This window comes from Panulirus ornatus, chromosome 15 (genome assembly GCF_036320965.1).
Source record: "Panulirus ornatus isolate Po-2019 chromosome 15, ASM3632096v1, whole genome shotgun sequence".
NCBI classification, from domain to species: domain Eukaryota; kingdom Metazoa; phylum Arthropoda; class Malacostraca; order Decapoda; family Palinuridae; genus Panulirus; species Panulirus ornatus.
Genome location: NC_092238.1, coordinates 38,446,729 through 38,467,622, shown reverse-complemented (window position 1 = coordinate 38,467,622; position 20,894 = coordinate 38,446,729). Strand labels below are relative to the sequence as shown.

At 41.2% G+C, this 20,894-nt stretch overlaps 1 protein-coding gene across 7 annotated transcripts in view; it reads left to right on the top strand.

The window, feature by feature from the left end:
• LOC139753867 (glutathione S-transferase 3, mitochondrial-like) overlaps positions 1–20,894 on the top strand; it is a 35,630-nt gene that overhangs the window by 11,605 nt on the left and 3,131 nt on the right. For all 7 annotated transcript variants that reach the window (XM_071670817.1, XM_071670820.1, XM_071670818.1 and 4 more), the window contains 2 exons: positions 6,821–6,918; positions 20,487–20,617. In XM_071670817.1, the coding sequence (XP_071526918.1) occupies positions 6,821–6,918; positions 20,487–20,617 (229 nt within the window). The remainder of the gene's footprint in view (positions 1–6,820; positions 6,919–20,486; positions 20,618–20,894) is intronic.

Genomic DNA, 20,894 nt, shown 5'->3' with positions numbered 1-20,894 from the left:
CCTTGTTCCCTCCACCTCCGACACATATATCCTCTTGGTCAATCTTTCCTCACTCATCCCCTCCATGTGCCCAAACCACTTCAAAACACCCTCTTCTGCTCTCTCAACCACGCTCTTTTTATTTCCACACATCTCTCTTACCCTTACGTTACTCACTCGATCAAACCACCTCACACCACACATTGTCCTCAAACATCTCATTTCCAGCACATCCATCCTCCTGCGCACAACTCTATCCATAGCCCACGCCTCGCAACCATACAACATTGTTGGAACCACTATTCCTTCAAACATACCCATTTTTGCTTTCCGAGATAATGTTCTCGACTTCCACACATTCTTCAAGGCCCCCAGAATTTTCGCCCCCTCCCCCACCCTATGATCCACTTCCGCTTCCATGGTTCCATCCGCTGCCAGATCCACTCCCAGATATCTAAAACACTTCACTTCCTCCAGTTTTTCTCCATTCAAACTCACCTCCCAATTGACTTGACCCTCAACCCTACTGTACCTAATAACCTTGCTCTTATTCACATTTACTCTTAACTTTCTTCTTCCACACACTTTACCAAACTCAGTCACCAGCTTCTGCAGTTTCACACATGAATCAGCCACCAGCGCTGTGTCATCAGCGAACAACAACTGACTCACTTCCCAAGCTCTCTCATCCCCAACAGACTTCATACTTGCCCCTCTTTCCAAAACTCTTGCATTTACCTCCCTAACAACCCCATCCATAAACAAATTAAACAACCATGGAGACATCACACACCCCTGCCGCAAACCTACATTCACTGAGAACCAATCACTTTCCTCTCTTCCTACACGTACACATGCCTTACATCCTCGATAAAAACTTTTCACTGCTTCTAACAACTTTCCTCCCACACCATATATTCTTAATACCTTCCACAGAGCATCTCTATCAACTCTATCATATGCCTTCTCCAGATCCATAAAAGCTACATATATATATATATATATATATATATATATATATATATATATATATATATATATATATATGGGGATAGGGGATTAAGAATATTTCCCACGTATTCCTTGCGTGTCATAGAAGGCGACTAAAAGGGGAGGGAGCGGGGGGCTGGAAATCCTCCCCTCTCGTTTTTTTTTTTAATTTTCCAAAAGAAGGAACAGAGGGGGCCAAGTGAGGATATTCCGAAAAAGGCCCAGTCCTCTGTTCTTAACGCTACCTCGCTAATGCGGGAAATGGCGAATAGTTTGAAAAAAAAAAATATATATATATGGGGATAGGGGATTAAGAATACTTCCCACGTATTCCTTGCGTGTCATAGAAGGCGACTAAAAGGGGAGGGAGCGGGGGGCTGGAAATCCTCCCCTCTCGTTTTTTTTTTTTATTTTCCAAAAGAAGGAACAGAGTGGGGCCAGGTGAGGATATTCCTAAAAAGGCCCAGTCCTCTGTTCTTAACGCTACCTCGCTAATGCGGGAAATGGCGAATAGTTTAAAAGAAAGAATATATATATATATATATATATATATATATATATATATATATATATATATATATATATATATATATATATATATATGAGTGGATAGGCCATTCTTCATCTGTTTCCTGGCGTTACCTCGCTGATGCGGGAAACAGCAAGGAAAGAATGGCCCAACCCACCCACATACACATGTATATACACACACGTCCACAGATGCAAATTATTTATTTATTTATTTTGCTTTGTCGCTGTCTCCCGCGTTAGCGAGGTAGCGCAAGGAAACAGACGAAAGAATGGCCCAACCCGCCCACATACACTTGTATATACATACATGTCCACACATGCACAATATACATACCTATACATCTCAATGTACACATATATATACGCACACAGACATATACATATATACACATGTACATAATTCATACTATCTGCCTTTATTTGTTCCCATCGCCACCCCGCCACACATGGAATAACAACCCCCTCCCCCCTCATGTGTGCGAGGTAGCGCTAGGAAAAACACCAAAGGCCCCATTCGTTCACACTCAGTCTCTAGCTGTCATGTAATAATGCACGGAAACCACAGCTCCCTTTCCACATCCAGGCCTCACACACTTTGCATGGTTTACCCCAGACGCTTCACATACCCTGGTTCAATCATTGACAGCACGTCGACCCTGGTATACCACATCGTTCCAATTCACTCTATTCCTTGCACGCCTTTCACCCTCCTGCATGTTCAGGCCCCAATCACTCAAAATCTTTTTCACTCCATCTTTCCACCTCCAATTTGGTCTCCCACTTCTCCTCGTTCCCTCCACCTCTGACACATATATCCTCTTGGTCAATCTTTTCCCACTCATTCTCTCCATGTGACCAAACCATTTCAAAACACCCTCTTCTGCTCTCTCAACCGCACTCTTTTTATTTCCACACATCTCTCTCACCCTTACATTACTTACTCGATCAAACCACCTCACACCACATATTGTCCTCAGACATCTCATTTCCAGCACATCCACCCTCCTGCGCACAACTCTATCCATAGCCCATGCCTCGCAACCATACAACATTGTTGGAACCACAATTCCTTCAAACATACCCATTTTTGCTTTCCGAGATAATGTTCTCGACTTCCACACATTCTTCAAGGCTCCCAGAATTTTCGCCCCCTCCCCCACCCTATGATTCACTTCTGCTTCCATGGTTCCATCCGCTGCCAGATCCACTCCCAGATACCTAAAACACTTCACTTCCTCCAGCTTTTCTCCATTCAAACTTACCTCCCAATTGACTTGACCCTCACCCCTACTGTACCTAATAACCTTGCTCTTATTCACATTTACTCTTAACTTTCTTCTTTCACACACTTTACCAAACTCAGTCACCAGCTTCTGCAGTTTCTTACATGAATCAGCCACCAGCACTGTATCATCAGCGAACAACAGCTGACTCACTTCCCAAGCTCTCTCATCCACAACAGACTGCATACGTGCCCCTCTTTCCAAAACTCTTGCATTCACCTCCCAAACAACCCCATCCATAAACAAATTAAACAACCATGGAGACATCACACACCCCTGCCACAAACCTACATTCACTGAGAACCAATCACTTTCCTCTCTTCCTACACGTACACATGCCTTACATCCTCGATAAAAACTTTTCACTGCTTCTAACAACTTTCCTCCCACACCATATATTCTTAATACCTTCCACAGAGCATCTCTATCAACTCTATCATATGCCTTCTTCAGATCCATAAATGCTACATACAAATCCATTTGTTTTTCTAAGTATTTCTCACATACATTCTTCAAAGCAAACACCTGATCCACACATCCTCTACCACTTCTGAAACCACACTGCTCTTCCCCAATCTGATGCTCTGTATATGCCTTCACCCTCTCAATCAATACCCTCCCATATAATTTACCAGGAATACTCAACAAACTTATACCTCTGTAATTTGAACACTCACTCTTATCCCCTTTGCCTTTGTACAATGGCACTATGCAAGCATTCCGCCAATCCTCAGGCACCTCACCATGAATCATACATACATTAAATAACCTTACCAACCAGTCAACAATACAGTCACCCCTTTTATAATAAATTCCACTGCAATGCCATCCAGACCTGTTGCTTTGCCGGCTTTCATCTTCCGTAAAGCTTTTACTACCTCTTCTCTATTTACCAAATCATTTTCCCTAACCCTCTCACTTTGCATACCACCTTGATCAAGACACCCCACATCTGCTACTCTATCATCAAACACATTCAACAAACCTTCATAATACTCACTCCATCTCCTTCTCACATCACCACTAGTTATCACCTCCCCATTTGCCCCCTTCACTGAAGTTCCCATTTGCTCCCTTGTCTTACGCACTTTATTTACCTCCTTCCAAAACATAGGTATGCAAATATGCATACTTATACATTTCAAAGTATACATATATATACATACACGGACATGTACATATATATACACACGTACATAATTCATACTTGCTGTTTATATTCATTCCCGTCACCACCCTGCGCACATGAAATGACAACCCCCTCCCCCGCTTGCGCCTGAGGTAGCGCAAGGAATAGACAACAAAGGCAACATTCGCTCACAGTCTCTAGCTGTCATGTATAATGCACTGAAACCACAGCTCCCTTTCCAAATCCAGGCCCCACAAAACTTTCCATGGTTTACCCCATATGCTTCACATGGCCTGGTTCAATCCATTGACAGCACGTTGACCCCGGTATACCACATCATTCCAATTCACTCTATTCCATGCATGCCTTTAACCTTCCTGCATGTTCAGGCCCCCATCGCTCAAAATCTTTTTCACTCCATCTTTTCACCTCCATTTTGGTCTCCCACTTCTCGTTCACTCCACCTCTTAAACATTTATCCTCTTTGTCAATCTTTCCTCTCTCATTCTCTCCATGTGACCAAACCATTTCAAAACACCCTCTTCTGAATACTCAACAACACTTTTTTTATTACCACACATCTCTCTTACCCTTTCATTACTTACTCGATCAAACCACTTCATACTTGCCCCTCTTTCCAAAACTCTTGCATTCACCTCCCTAACAACCCCATCCATAAACAAATTAAACAACCATGCAGACATCACACACCCCTGCCGCAAACCTACATTCACTGAGAATCCATCACTTTCCTCTCTTCCTACACGTACACATGCCTTACATCCTCGATAAAAACTTTGCTTGAAACATCTTGCCTCCTACGCCATATATTCTTAATACCTTCCATTCTATCATATGTCTTCTCTAGATCCATTAATGCTACATACAAATCCATTTGCTTTTCTAAGTATTTCTCACATACATTCTTCAAAGCAAACACCTGATCCACACATCCTCTACCACTTCTGAAACCACACTGCTGTTCCCCAGTCTGATGCTCTGTACATGCCTTCACCCTCTTAATCAATACACTCCCGTATAAATTCCCAGGAGTACTCAACAAACTTATACCTATGTAATTTGAGCACTCACTTTTATCCCCTTTTGCCTTTGTACAATGGCACTATGCAAGCATTTTTTTTTTTTCTTTCATACATAGTTGCCATTTCCCACATTAGTGAGGTAGCATTAAGAACAGAGGACTGAGCCCTAGAGGGAGTAACTTCACTTAGTCCCCTTCTCTGTTTTTGAAAAGGTAAAAAAAAAGATTGAAGGGGAGGATTTCCAGCCCACCACTCCCTCCCCTTTTAGTCACCTACGACATGCAGGGAATGCGTGGGAAGTATTCTTTCTCTATCCCCAGGGATAATATACAGAGCATCATTTTGGGGAGGAGCAGTGTGGTTTGTGAAGTGGTAGAGGATGTGTGGATCAAGTGTTTGCTTTGAAGAATGTATGTGAGAAATATTTGGAAAAACATGGATTTGTATGAAACATTTATTGATTTGGAGAAGGCATATGATAGGGTTGATAGAGATGCTTTGTGGAAGGTGTTAAGAGTATATGTTGTGGAGGTAAGGTGCTACAAGCAGGGAAAAGCTTTTACCAAGGATGTAGGGCAAGTGTATGAGTAGGAGGGGAAGAGGATGATTGGTTCCCAGTGAATGTCGGTGTGTGGCAGGGTAGTGTGATGTCCCTATGTTGTTTAATTTATTTATGGATGGGATGGTTAGGGAGGTAAATGTAAGAGTTTTGGAGAGAGGGGCGAGTATGTAGTCTGTTGTGGATGAGAGGGCCTGGGAAGTGAGTCAGTTGTTGTTCGCTGATGACACAGCTGTAGTGGTTGATTCGGGTGAGAAACTGCAGAGATTGGTGACTCAGTTTGGTAAAGTGTGTGAAACGAGAAAGTTGAGAGCAAATGTGAGTAAGAACAAGTTTATTAGGTTTAGTAGGGTTGAGGGACAAGTTAATTGGTATGTAAGTTTGAATGGAGAAAAACTGGAGGAAGTGAAGTGTTTTAGATATCTGGCAGTGGACTTAGCAGCGGATGGAACCATGGAAGCGGAAGTGAGTCACAGGGTTGGGGAGATGGTGAAGGTTCTGGGAGTGATGAAAAATGTGTGGAAGGAGAGAACGTTATATCAGAGAGCAAAAATTGATTTGTTTGAAGAAAAAGTAGTTCCAACAATGTTATATGGTTTTGAGGCATGGGCTATAGATAGGGTTGTATGGAGGAGGGTGGATGTGTTGGAAATGAAATGTTTGAGAACAGTATGTGGTGTGAGGTGGTTTGGTCTAGTAAGTAATGAAAGGGTAAGAGAGATGTGTGGAAATAAAAGGAGTGTGGTTGAGAGAGTAGAAGAGGGTGTGTTGAAATGGTTTGGACATATGGAGAAAATGAGTGAGGAAAGATTGACAAAGAAGATGTTTGTGTTAAGAGGTGAAGGGAACAAGAGGTGGGAGACCCAGCTGGAGGTGGAAGGATGAAGTGAAAAAGATTTTGAGTGATTGGGGCCTGAACATACAGGAGGGTGAGAGGCATGCAATGAATAGATTGAATTGGAACGATGTGGTGTACCAAGGTTGACGTGCTGTCACTGGATTGAACCAGGACATGTATAGTGTCTGGGGAAAACCATGGAAAGGCCTGTGGTGCATGATTGTGGATAGGGAGCTTTGGTTTCAGTGCATAACACATGGCAGCTAAAACACTGATTTTCACATTTTTACATATTCTTACTGTAAACCCTGCTTGAGTGAGCCCACACATCCTTCCTATCAGATATGTTTATTTTTCCCTTGTGCCTATATTCAATATTTTGTGAATATACATTGATGATTGCAGTTTGTGTATTCACCTCTGTCCAGATTATAGATAATTGTATTATCATACAATGTTCTGATACAGGTTGGTGGTGCTAGAAAGGAATTCAAAGTTGGCTACCCAACTATGTATCACAAAAATAATGACCACTTCAACTGTTACCAGCGTGCTCACCAAAATACGTAAGTTTGATATACTGTGTATCGTTAACTGCTATGTTTATTGCACTTGGGAGAAGAAAATGGGTTTTAGAAAGATTAATGAGTATGAATGGATTTCAACCTTTCCTTTAAACAGAGTTATGAAAAAACAGAGATCACTGATATTGTCCGGTAGATATATGTGCAGTACAAGTTTCTAGTTGTTTTAACCATCAAATGCAAGAATTTGTACTCGTGAGATAATAACCCTTGAGAGTACTTTGAAAATTAAGGAAGTAAACACAGACTATATATTAATACTCTATGAATTAGTGTTAATACAAAAATGAAATGTGCACTGGATATTCTATATTATTATGAAGTGATATGTTCATTGTTTGGTACAGGCTACAGGCTTCATTTTGCTGGATATTTTTGATGAAGCGAGGTGAGTGTAAGTAGTTGATAAGGTGTTTTGGTTTTCAAAGGACTGTTTGTATAGAATATCCTCTTTTCTGAGGAAGTGACAAATCATATATGAGAATGTCTGTGAAAGAAACTGCATTGTCTCAGTAAATTGTAAGGAAAGGAGGTACTGAGTGTTTAAATGTGATGATGGGTAGTCAGATCTCATTTCTTTCCCTCTTTCCACCAATAGAGACAGAATTGAAATAGATGTTTTATATTATTATTTTTTTATTATTTTGCTTTGTCGCTGTCTCTCGCGTTTGCGAGGTAGTGCAAGGAAACAGACAAAAGAAATGGCCCAACTCACCCCCATACACATGTATATACATACACGTCCACACACGCAAATATACATACCTATACATCTCAATGTACACATATATACACACACAGACATATACATATATACACATGTACATAATTCATGTATGACTCATGGTGAGGTGCCTGAGGATTGGCGGAATGCATAGTGCATAGTGCCATTGTACAAAGGCAAAGGGGATAAGAGTGAGTGCTCAAATTACAGAGGTATAAGTTTGTTGAGTATTCCTGGTAAATTATATGGGAGGGTATTGATTGAGAGGGTGAAGGCATGTACAGAGCATCAGATTGGGGAAGAGCAGTGTGGTTTCAGAAGTGGTAGAGGATGTGTGGATCAGGTGTTTGCTTTGAAGAATGTATGTGAGAAATACTTAGAAAAGCAAATGGATTTGTATGTAGCATTTATGGATCTGGATAAGGCATATGATAGAGTTGATAGAGATGCTCTGTGGAAGGTATGAAGAATATATGGTGTGGGTGGCAAGTTGTTAGAAGCAGTGAAAAGTTTTTATCGAGGATGTAAGGCATGTGTACGTGTAGGAAGAGAGAAAAGTGATTGGTTCTCAGTGAATGTAGGTTTGTGGCAGGGGTGTGTGATGTCTCCATGGTTGTTTAATTTGTTTATGGATGGGGTTTTTAGGGAGGTGAATGCAAGAGTTTTGGAAAGAGGGGCAAGTATGAAGTCTGTTGTGGATGAGAGAGCTTGGGAAGTGAGTCAGTTGTTGTTCGCTGATGATACAGTGCTGGTGGCTGATTCATGTGAGAAACTGCAGAAGCTGGTGACTGAATTTGGAAAAGTGTGTGGAAGAAGAAAGTTAAGAGTAAATGTGAATAAGAGCAAGGTTATTAGGTACAGTAGGGTTGAGGGTCAAGTCAATTAGGAGGTAAGTTTGAATTGAGAAAAACTGGAGGAAGTGAAGTGTTTTAGATATCTGGGAGTGGATCTGGCAGCGGATGGAACCATGGAAGCGGAAGTGAATCATAGGGTGGGGGAGGGGGCGAAAATCCTGGGAGCCTTGAAGAATGTGTGGAAGTCGAGAACATTATCTCGGAAAGCAAAAATGGCTATGTTTGAAGGAATAGTGGTTCCAACAATGTTGTATGGTTGCGAGGCGTGGGCTATGGATAGAGTTGTGCGCAGGAGGGTGGATGTGCTGGAAATGAGATGTTTGAGGACAATGTGTGGTGTGAGGTGGTTTGATCGAGTAAGTAATGTAAGGGTAAGAGAGATGTGTGGAAATAAAAAGAGCGTGGTTGAGAGAGCAGAAGAGGGTGTTTTGAAATGGTTTGGTCACATGGAGAGAATGAGTGAGGAAAGATTGACCAAGAGGATATATGTGTCGGAGGTGGAGGGAACGAGGAGAAGTGGGAGACCAAATTGGAGGTGGAAAGATGGAGTGAAAAAGATTTTGAGTGATCGGGGCCTGAACATGCAGGAGGGTGAAAGGCGGGCAAGGAATAGAGTGAATTGGATCGATGTGGTATACCGGGGTTGACGTGCTGTCAGTGGATTGAATCTGGGCATGTGAAGCGTCTGGGGTAAACCATGGAAAGTTGTGTGGGGCCTGGATGTGGAAAGGGAGCTGTGGTTTCGGGCATTATTGCATGACAGCTAGAGACTGAGTGTGAACGAATGGGGCCTTTGTTGTCTTTTCCTAGCACTACCTTGCACATATGAGGGGGGAGGGGGATGGTATTCCATGTGTGGCGAGGTGGCGATGGGAATGAATAAAGGCAGACAGTGAGAATTGTGTGCATGGGTATATATGTATATGTCTGTGTATGTATATATATGTGTACATTGAGATGTACAGGTATTTATATTTGCTGTGTGGACGTGTATGTATATACATGTGTATGGGGGTGGGTTGGGCCATTTCTTTCGTCTGTTTCCTTGCGCTACCTCACAAACGCGGGAGACAGTGACAAAGCAAAATAAATATAAATAAATAAAAATAACATAATTCATACTGTCTGCCCCTATTTATTCCCATCGCCACCTCGCCACACATGGAATAACGTCCCCCTCCCCCCTCATGTGTGCGAGGTAGCGCTAGGAAAAGACAACAAAGGCCCCATTCGTTCACACTCAGTCTCTGGCTGTCATGTAATAATGCCCGAAACCACAGCTCCCTTTCCACATCCAGGCCCCACACAACTTTCCATGGTTTACCCCAGACGCTTCACATGCCCTGATTCAATCCATTGACAGCACGTTGACCTCGGTATACCACATTGATCCAATTCACTCTATTCCTTGCCCACCTTTCACCCTCCTGCATGTTCAGGCCCCGATCACTCAAAATCTTTTTCACTCCATCTTTCCACCTCCAATTTGGTCTCCCACTTCTCCTCGTTCCCTCCACCTCCGACACATATATCCTCTTGGTCAATCTTTCCTCGCTCATTCTCTCCATGTGCCCAAACCATTTCAAAACACCCTCTTCTGCTCTCTCAACCACGCTCTTTTTATTTCCACACATCTCTCTTACCCTTACATTACTTACTCAATCAAACCACCTCACACCACATATTGTCCTCAAACATCTCATTTCCAGCACATCCACCTTCCTGCGCACAACTCTATCCATAGCCCACGCCTCGCAACCATACAACATTGTTGGAGCCACTATTCATTCAAACATACCCGTTTTTGCTTTCGGAGATAATGTTCTCGACTTCCAGACATTCTTCAAGGCTCCCAGGACTTTCGTCCCCTCCCCCACCCTATGATTCACTTCTGCTTCCATGGTTCCATCCGCTGCCAGATCCACTACCAGATATCTAAAACACTTCACTTCCTCTAGTTTTTCTCTATTCAAACTTACCTCCCAATTGACTTGACCCTCAACCCTACTGTACCTAATAACCTTGCTCTTATTCACATTTACTCTTAACTTTCTTCTTTCACACTTTACCAAACTCAGTCACCAGCTTCTGCAGTTTCTCACATGAATCAGCCACCAGCGCTGTATCATCAATGAACAACAACTGACTCACTTCCTAAGCTCTTTCATCCACAACAGACTGCATACTTGCCCCTCTTTCCAAAACTCTTGCATTCACCTCCCTAACAACCCCATCCATAAACAAATTGAACAACCATGGAGACATCACACACCCCTGCCGCAAACCTACATTCACTGAGAACCAATCACTTTCCTCTCTTCTTACACGCACACATGCCTTACATCCTTGATAAAAACTTTTCACTGCTTCTGACAACTTGCCACCCACACCATATACTCTTAGTACCTTCCACAGAGCATCTCTATCAACTCTATCATATGCCTTCTCCAGATTCATAAATGCTACATACAAATCCATTTGCTTTTCTAAGTATTTCTCACATACATTCTTCAAAGCAAACACCTGATCCACACATCCTCTACCACTTCTGAAACCACACTGCTCTTCCCCAATCTGATGCTCTGTACATGCCTTCAACCTCTCAATCAATACCCTCCCATATGATTTACCAGGAATACTCAACAAACTTATACCTCTGATGTTTTGTACATGAATTTATAATACAGAGCTCTGTTCATTGATAGGGGATGACCTATGGTGTTCATGTAAAATAACTAAATGTCCTGAAAGTTCATGAGGAGCAGTGATGTTCTTGCCAGCATGCCAGGCCGTCTTTATGTCAGTGTACTTTGACAGAACATACTTTATACTGTACCTGAAATGTTTAGCTGTAGTCATGGTTTCTATGTGGTATAAGTGAATCTGAAATCACTTCCTTTTGCTGAAAATTGTGCTCAGTTTACTGAATCATGCAAGTTTGATTAAAGGTAAGCTAAAACTGGCCTAAAACTTGAATCAGCTGCTGCATTAACAGTAACATTTGTATGCTTCTCAAAAAATTTAAAATAGCTTATATATTCTCTTCCATATAGATATATTTATTGCTCCATCAGTGTTTGCTCATTGATTGCCACTTAGTAATTGTTATCCCTCTCACCATGGATTTTGTATTATAATTATCAGTTACCCTGCTGTTGACCATATCAGAAGCAAAAATCATTCTGTAATGACCAGTTTTGCAAATTATTGTTTCAATCACAAGTTGATCATAGCAAGCAATGAAAGCATTTATTGTATGACTGTTCAGTAATAGAATGTATCAACTTTGCAATAAGCTCATTAGGATTAATGTGAAAGGAGTAATAAGATTCATTTTCTGTGAAAAATTTTAGGGAAATGGAAATGCTTTTTATAGTGGCATGAATTTATTTTTGCATAAGCTGTTTTCTTACAGTGACCATAGATGTAATTTCCTAACAGGCATACAGCAGATACGGAGTTAATCATGTCTATAGAGTAGAACTTTGTGTCTTTCACCTGTGGACAAAGCATTTGAGAGAAAAGTAGCATGCAAGGGGTAAAAACACCATTCCAGAATGGGGTTAAATCAATTAAAGTTTACCCCTTTTTACCACCATAAAAAGTATGGGGGTGCTTATCCACTGGGCTGAATTATCATAATGTAACCTGCTTTGGCCCATGAGGCCATGATGCAACTGACTTGGCAAAGTACACCAAGCCCTAGCTATTCATTTTAGGGATAGTGGATAGTGCTGCCACCTTGGTTCCGCTTTTCTCAGTGCCTGATCAGTGCTGTTTTTACTTATTTGTGGTTTACAAGACATGAATCATAAGTATTTAGTTCTTTCTTTGTGGTCTTGAAAAAAAAGGAGGGTGTGTATAGAACGTTCCATTTTCTGTAAGGGAGAAATGACATCTCAGGCATGAGTATGTGCATGAAACAAATGATATTGTTTCTGTGAACTAGGGTTGACAACATAAGCAAAGTAACTATTGAGAGCTTGAATTCAATTTCAGGTAATTGAATCACATTCTTCCTTTTCCAACTGATGGAAACTATGCACAGACATTTTTAGTACACGGCTAAAATCATTGACAGTTAATGACCTTGAGTGTTTGTAAAAGTTAATGACCTTGGATGTTTGTATAACAAAACAGGGTCATAAAAATGCATGAGGGGTAATGAAGTTCTTGCCTAAAGATTGTATGCTATTTTATCTCATTCATTCTACTTTCTTTGGTATGCTATGCTTTGTGCTTTGCCTGAAATATTTGACTAGTCATAGTTTGTAAATACTCTTCATAAGTATGGCATTATTTGATTTGTCTCAATTTTGCTTAACATTATGATAGGCTGCATAGAGTGATGTGTAGAGTGATGTATACATCAGAATTACTTAAAACTGCTTAAAAATGGATATTAGATCTGATGCTGCATTACCCTTAACATTTACGCCTCTCCATTAAGTTTGGAGTTACAGTAAAACCTGCTGTACCAAAGTCTGTATATTGGAAATCGGCTTTATCAGACACCCAAGGTCCTATCAGACTATTTTCAGATTTATTGGAATTAGTCAAGATAAATCCATTGACAGTCCAAATCACCTCACACTTGTGATCATGAACAACTGCTATGGAAAGTACAGTACAGTTTCTGTATATAAGAATGTTTAGACTATTGTATTCTTGTATTGTAATATTGTATATTTAAATGGGACCATATCTACTGACTCATGAACAAACTAACGTTTTCTCGCTGATATGGAATTCCCTGCATTTAATAGATAACAAAAATGATTATGTAATTCGTGGAAATGAAAGATTTCATTGTACTGTAAAGTGTTAATACTTACATACAGTATAGTATTACTACTGTATGGAGCTTCGTTTGCTCAGGCTACTCAGAATAGTTGGGTCAGTCTTGCTCTTTTGCCCAAGCTATCGACATCAGTTAGACCACTTTACGCTTTGACACTGTTGTTCCAGAAAACCTCATTTTATGCTTTCTTACTGACTTTACATTACAAGATTGATGAGTATAATACATAAGTTGTAAGTGAAGTACATACTATAGTGTAAGTAAATCTACTGCAACCTCCACCATTGCCTCCAACCCCACCACCACTTCCATTGCCACTCCACCATCACTTTTAGCCATACAATCACTCCAGGTACCAATGCACCACCAACTAATGCTCTTGAAAGAGTAGTGCAGTTTCTGTACATATATGTTATTACACTGCTGTATGGTGTTCTGTTACTGTAAGGGTGAGTTTGGTTGAAACCAAAGTTCTCCTTAAATTTTGACAGGCAGTCCAGGCTCCTTTTTCTTCAAGACCACATGCTGCCTTATGGTTCTTATAAGTAGGATGTTAGTTCAGTGGGAACTTTCTTTTGCTTGTTCTCAGTAATCTCATTACTACAACATTTTTTTTGAAAGAGAAACCTGTCTGCTGCCAAGTAAGCCCCCACAGAAAACAGATAGGTAGTCTTGTATTCTTTGAAGATATTCAGTATAACCAGTTCTGCTTTTGGGGAGAGATGAAGGCTTTTCTTTGGCCTTATAGTTTTTCTTTTTCCCATGGAAGATTTTATGGCAGATTATGAAGTGTTCCAGAGCCTTGAGGGCATGGAATCTTCCATCAAACTGAAAATTCGTGCTAAATGTTTCAAAACTATGTTTATGAATGGGAATTTTTTGGTCTGATTTGGATTTACTCCAGAGCTCTCCCATAGATAAAAGGACAGAGCCTCATACTTAGATTTCACTGCATTTTCCAAGGTCTTTTTAAGTCAAATGGGTTTTTAAGACATTTAACAAACTTGTTCTGTAATTCTTTCGTATCATTCTGGAGAGTGTTCTGCTTTTGGGGAGAGATGAAGGCTTTTCTTTGGCCTTATAGTTTTTCTTTTTCCCATGGAAGATTTTATGGCAGATTATGAAGTGTTCCAGAGCCTTGAGGGCATGGAATCTTCCATCAAACTGAAAATTCGTGCTAAATGTTTCAAAACTATGTTTATGAATGGGAATTTTTTGGTCTGATTTGGATTTACTCCAGAGCTCTCCCATAGATAAAAGGACAGAGCCTCATACTTAGATTTCACTGCATTTTCCAAGGTCTTTTTAAGTCAAATGGGTTTTTAAGACATTTAACAAACTTGTTCTGTAATTCTTTCGTATCATTCTGGAGAGTGTACTCAAAGTCTCTGCAGATTTTTCAGCCCTTTGTGAATCTTCTTCCTATCTGAACTCACTTACAGTCTTAGCACATGTCTCAAACTATTTTCCAGTTGCATGCAGAGACTTCTATGTTAGGGAGGTGAATGCAAGAGTTTTGGAAAGAGGGGCAAGTATTCAGTCTGTTGTGGATGAGAGAGCTTGGGAAGTGAGTCAGTTGTGGTTCACTGATGATACAGTGCTGGTGGCTGATTCATGTGAGAAACTGTAGAAGCTGGTGACTGAGTTTGGTAAAGTGTGTGAAAGAAGAAAGCTGAGAGTAAATGTAAATAAGAGCAAAGTTATTAGGTACAGTAGGGTTGAGGGACAAGTCCTTTGGGAGGTAAGTTTGAATGGAGAAAAACTGGAGGAAGTGAAGTGTTTTAGATATCTGGGAGTGGATTTGGCAGCGGATAGAACCATAGGGTGGGGGAGGGGGCGAAAGTTTTGGGAGCATTGAAGAATGTGTGGAAGTTGAGAATATTATCTCGGAAAGCAAAAATGGGTATGTTTGACGGAATAGTGGTTCCAACAATGTTATATGGTTGCGAGGCATGGGCTATAGATAGAGTTGTGCGGAGGAGGATGGATGTGCTGGGATTGAGATGTTTGAGGACAATATGTGGTGTGAGGTGGTTTGATCGAGTAAGTAATAATAGGGTAAGAGAGATGTGTGGTAATAGAATGAGTGTGGTTGAGAGAGCAGAAGAGGGTGTGTTGACATGGTTTGGTCACATGGAGAGAATTAGTGAGGAAAGATTGACCAAGAGGATATATGTGTCAGAGTTGGAGGGAACGAGGAGAAGTGGGAGACCAAATTGGAGGTGGAAAGATGGAGTGAAAAAGATTTTGAGTGATCGGGGCCTGAACATTCAGGAGGGTGAAAGGCGTGCAAGGAATAGAGTGAATTGGAATGATGCTGTTTACCGGGGTCGATGTGCTGTTAATGGATTGAACCAGAGCTTGTTAAGCGTCTGGGTAAACCATGGAAAGTTGTGTGGTGCCTGGATGTGGAAAGGGAGCTTTGGTTTCGGTGCATTATTACATGACAGCTAGAGACTGAGTGTGAACGAATGGGGCCTTTGTTGTCTTTTCTAGCACTACCTCGCACACATGAGGGGGGAGGGGGTTGTTATTACATGTGTGGTGGGGTGGCGATGGGAATAAATAAAGGCAGACAGTATGAATTATGTACACGTGTATATATGTATATGTCTGTGTGTGTATATACATGTATATGTTGAGATGTATAGGTATGTATATTTGCGTGTGTGGACGTATATGTATATACATGTGTATGTGGGTGAGTTGGGCCTTTCTTTCGTCTGTTTCCTTGCGCTACCTCGTTAACGCGGGAGACAGCGACAAAGCAAAATAAAATATATAAACATATTATTTATTTATTTATTTATTTTGCTTTGTCGCTGTCTCCCGCATTTGCGAGGTAGTGCAAGGAAACAGACGAAAGAAATGGCCCAACCCACACCCATACACATGTATATACATACATGTCCACACACGCAAATATACATACCTATACATCTCAATGTACACATATATATACACACGCAGACACATACATATATACCCATGCACACAATTCACACTGTCTGCCTTTATTCATTCCCATCGCCACCTCGCCACACATGGAGTACCATCCCCCTCCCCCCTCATGTGTGCGAGGTAGCGCTAGGAAAAGACAACAAAGGCCCCATTCGTTCACACTTAGTCTCTAGCTGTCATGCAATAATGCCCGAAACCACAGCTCCCTTTCCACATCCAGGCCCCACACAACTTTCCATAGTTTACCCCAGACGCTTCACATGCCCTGATTCAATCCACTGACAGCACGTCAACCCTGGTATACCACATCGATCCAATTCACTCTATTCCTTGCCCGCCTTTCACCCTCCTGCATGTTCAGGCCCCGATCAAAATCTTTTTCACTCCATCTTTCCACCTCCAATTTGGTCTCCCACTTCTCCTCGTTCCCTCCACCTCCGACACATATATCCTCTTGGTCAATCTTTACTCACTCATTCTCTCCATGTGACCAAACCATTTCAAAACACCCTCTTCTGCTCTCTCAACCACGCTCTCTTTATTTCCGCACATCTCTCTTACCCTTACATTACTTACTCGATCAAACCACCTCACACCACACATTGTCCTCAAACATCTCATTTCCAGCACATCCACCCTTCTGCGCACAACTCTATCCATAGCCCACGCCTCGCAACCATACAACATTGTTGGAACCACTATTCCTTCAAACATAGCCATTTTTGCTTTCCGAGATAATGTTCTCGACTTCCAAACATTCTTCAAGGCTACCAGGATTTTCGCCCCCTCCCCCACCCTATGATTCACTTCCACTTCCATGGTTCCATCTGCTGCCAGATCCACTCCCAGATATCTAAAACACTTTACTTCCTCCAGTTTTTCTCCATTCAAACTTACCTCCCAATTGACTTGACCCTCAACCCTACTGTACCTAATAACCTTGCTCTTATTCACATTTACTCTTAACTTTCTTCTTTCACACACTTTACCAAACTCAGTCACCAGCTTCTGCAGTTTCTCACATGAATCAGCCACCAGCACTGTATCATCAGCGAACAACAACTGACTCACTTCCCAAGCTCTCTCATCCACAACTGACTGCATACTTGCCCCTCTTTCCAAAACTCTTGCATTCACCTCCCTAACAACCCCATCCATAAACAAATTGAACAACCATGGAGATATCACACACCCCTGCCGCAAACCTACATTCACTGACAACCAATCACTTTCCTCTCTTCCTACACGTACACATGCCTTACATCCTCGATAAAAACTTTTCACTGCTTCTAACAACTTGCCTCCCACACCATATATTCTTAATACCTTCCACAGAGCATCTCTATCAACTCTATCATATGCCTTCTCCAGATCCATAAATGCTACATACAAATCCATTTGCTTTTCTAAGTATTTCTCACATACATTCTTCAAAGCAAACACCTGATCCACACATCCTCTACCACTTCTGAAACCACACTGCTCTTCCCCAATCTGATGCTCTGTACATGCCATCATGCTCTCAATCAATACCCTCCCATATAATTTACCAGGAATACTCAACAAACTTATACCTCTGTAATATATATATATATATATATATCTTTCTTTTCTTTTAAACTATTTGCCATTTCCCGCGTTGGCGAGGTAGCGTTAAGAACAGAGGACTGGGCCTTTTTTGGAATATCCTCACCTGGCCCCCTCTGTTCCTTCTTTTGGAAAATTAAAAAAAAAAAACGAGAGGGGAGGATTTCCAGCCCCCCACTCCCTCCCCTTTTAGTCGCCTTCTACGACACGCAGGGAATACGTGGGAAGTATTCTTAATCCCCTATCCCCAGGGATATATATATATATATATATATATATATATATATATATATATATATATGTATATATGTATATATATATATATATATATATATATATATATATATATATATATATATATATATATGTGCGTATATATATATGTACATTGAGATGTATAGGTATGTATATTTACGTGTGTGGACGTGTATGTATATACATGTGTATGTGGGTGGGTTGGGCCATTCTTTCGTCTGTTTCCTTGCGCTACCTCGCAAACGCGGGAGACAGCGACAAAGCAAAAAAAAAAATATATATATATTTATTATCCCTGGGGATAGGGGATTAAGAATACTTCCCACGTATTCCCTGTGTGTCGTAGAAGGCGACTAAAAGGGGAGGGAGCGGGGGGGCTGGAAATCCTCCCCCCCTTTTTTTTTTTTTTTTTTTTTTTATTTTCCAAGGGAAGGAACAGGGGGGGGCCAGGTAAGGATATTCCAAAAGGGGCCCAGTCCTCTGTTCTTGACGCTACCTCGCTAACACGGGAAATGGCGAATAGTTTAAAAGAAAGAAAGGAATATATTTTTATTAATTTGCTTTGTCGCTGTCTCCCGCGTTAGCGAGGTAGTGCAAGGAAACAGACGAAAGAATGGCCCAACCCACCCACATACACATGTATATACATACACGTCCACACACGTAAATATACATACCTATACATCTCAATGTACATATATATATACACACACAGACATATACATATATACACATGTACATAATTCATACTGTCTGCCTTTATTTATTCCCATCGCCACCTCACCACACATGGAATAACAACCCCCTCATGTGTGCGAGTTAGCACTAGGAAAAGACAACAAAGGCCCCATTTGTTCACACTCAGTCTCTAGCTGTCATGTAATAATGCACCGAAACCACAGCTCCCTTTCCACATCCAATCCCCACAGAACTTTCCATGGTTTATCCCAGACACTTCCCATGCCCTGGTTCAATCCATTGAAAGCACGTCGACCCCGGTATACCACATCGTTCCAATTCACTCTATTCCTTTCACGCCTTTCACCCTCCTGCATGTTCAGGCCCCGATCACTCAAAATCTTTTTCACTCCATCTTTCCACCTCCAATTTTGTCTCCCACTTCTCCTCGTTCCCTCCACCCCTGACACATATATCCTCTTGGTCAATCTTTCCTCACAAACTCTCTCCATGTGACCAAACCATTTCAAAACACCCTCTTCTGCTCTCTCAACCATACTCATTTTATTTCCACACATCTCTCTTACCCTTACATCACTTACTCGATCAAACCACCTCACACCACATATTGTCCTCAAACATCTCATTTCCAGCACATCCACCCTCCTGCGCACAACTCTATCCATAGCCCACGCCTCACAACCATGCAACATTGTTGGAACCACTATTCTTTCAAACGTACCCATTTTTGCTTTCCGAGATAATGTTCTCGACTTCGAAACATTCTTCAAGGCTCCCACAATTTTTGCCCCCTCCCCCACCCTATGATTCACTTCCGCTTCAGTGGTTCCATCCGCTGCCAGATCCACTCCCAAATATCTAAAACACTTTACTTCCTCCAGTTTATCTCCATTCAAACTTACCTCCCAGTTGACTTGACCCTCAACCTTACTGTACCTAATAACCTTGCTCTTATTCACATTTACTCTTAACTTTCTTCTTTCACACACTTTACCAGTCACCAGCTTCTGCAGTTTCTCACATGAATCAGCCACCAGTGCTGTATCATCAGCGAACAACAACTGACTCACTTCCCAAGCTCTCTCATCCACAACAGACTGCATACTTGCCCCTCTTTCCAAAACTCTTGCATTCACCTCCCTAACAACCCCATCCATAAACATATTAAACAACCATGGAGACATCACACACCCCTGCTGCAAATATATATATATATTTTATTTATCTCCATGCAAAACATCTTTTTATTCTCCCTAAAATTTAATAATACTCTCTCACCCCAACTCTCATTTGCACTGTTTGCCTGCAAAAATTGTCCAAATGCCTCCACTAACAATCTTACTTCTTCATCCCATTACCCTTTTTAATCTGCCTATCTCCCACCTTTCTCGTGCCACAGGCATCTTTTGCGCAAGCCCTCACTGCTTCCCTAAATACATCCCATTCCTCCCCCCTTCCTCTTACATCATTTGCTCTCACCTTTTTCCATTCTGCACTGAATCTCTCCTAGAAGAAATTATGGCAACTAAATGGCACTTTTACAGTGTGTGCAAAACATTCAACCAAAGAAAAAGGAAATCAGTTTGTTAGATATGTATCTGCAAGGTTTGTGTATACGCCACAGTTTCCTTAAAAAGAAAATTGGTATCTGTATGTTTCTTTTTTTCAGACTTGAGAATTATCCACAGTTCCTAATTTTGTTGCTGTTGGGTGGGTTTTACAACCCTATTGTGAGCGCTGCTGGAGGAGCCATCTGGTGTGTTGGACGCATTGTCTATGCTCTAGGTTATTACACAGGAGGTATGTCAAGTGGTACAAATATACTCTTTTCACTGTTGTTAATGAGACAATTTGTGATACTTGACATAATGAAAGCATGTATAGCACAAATGATTTCTCTTTCAGGTTTTATATTTTGCTGATGAGACATGGTGAGTGGCTATAGTATATACTTTTTTATTTCATCAATGGAAAAGAACTGCACAGGATTTTATAAAGGAACGTAGAATGTAGATACACTTGATGTACTTTAGGTTGACATTCTGAATTACAGTCTACTGTCACATCCTTGAAATTT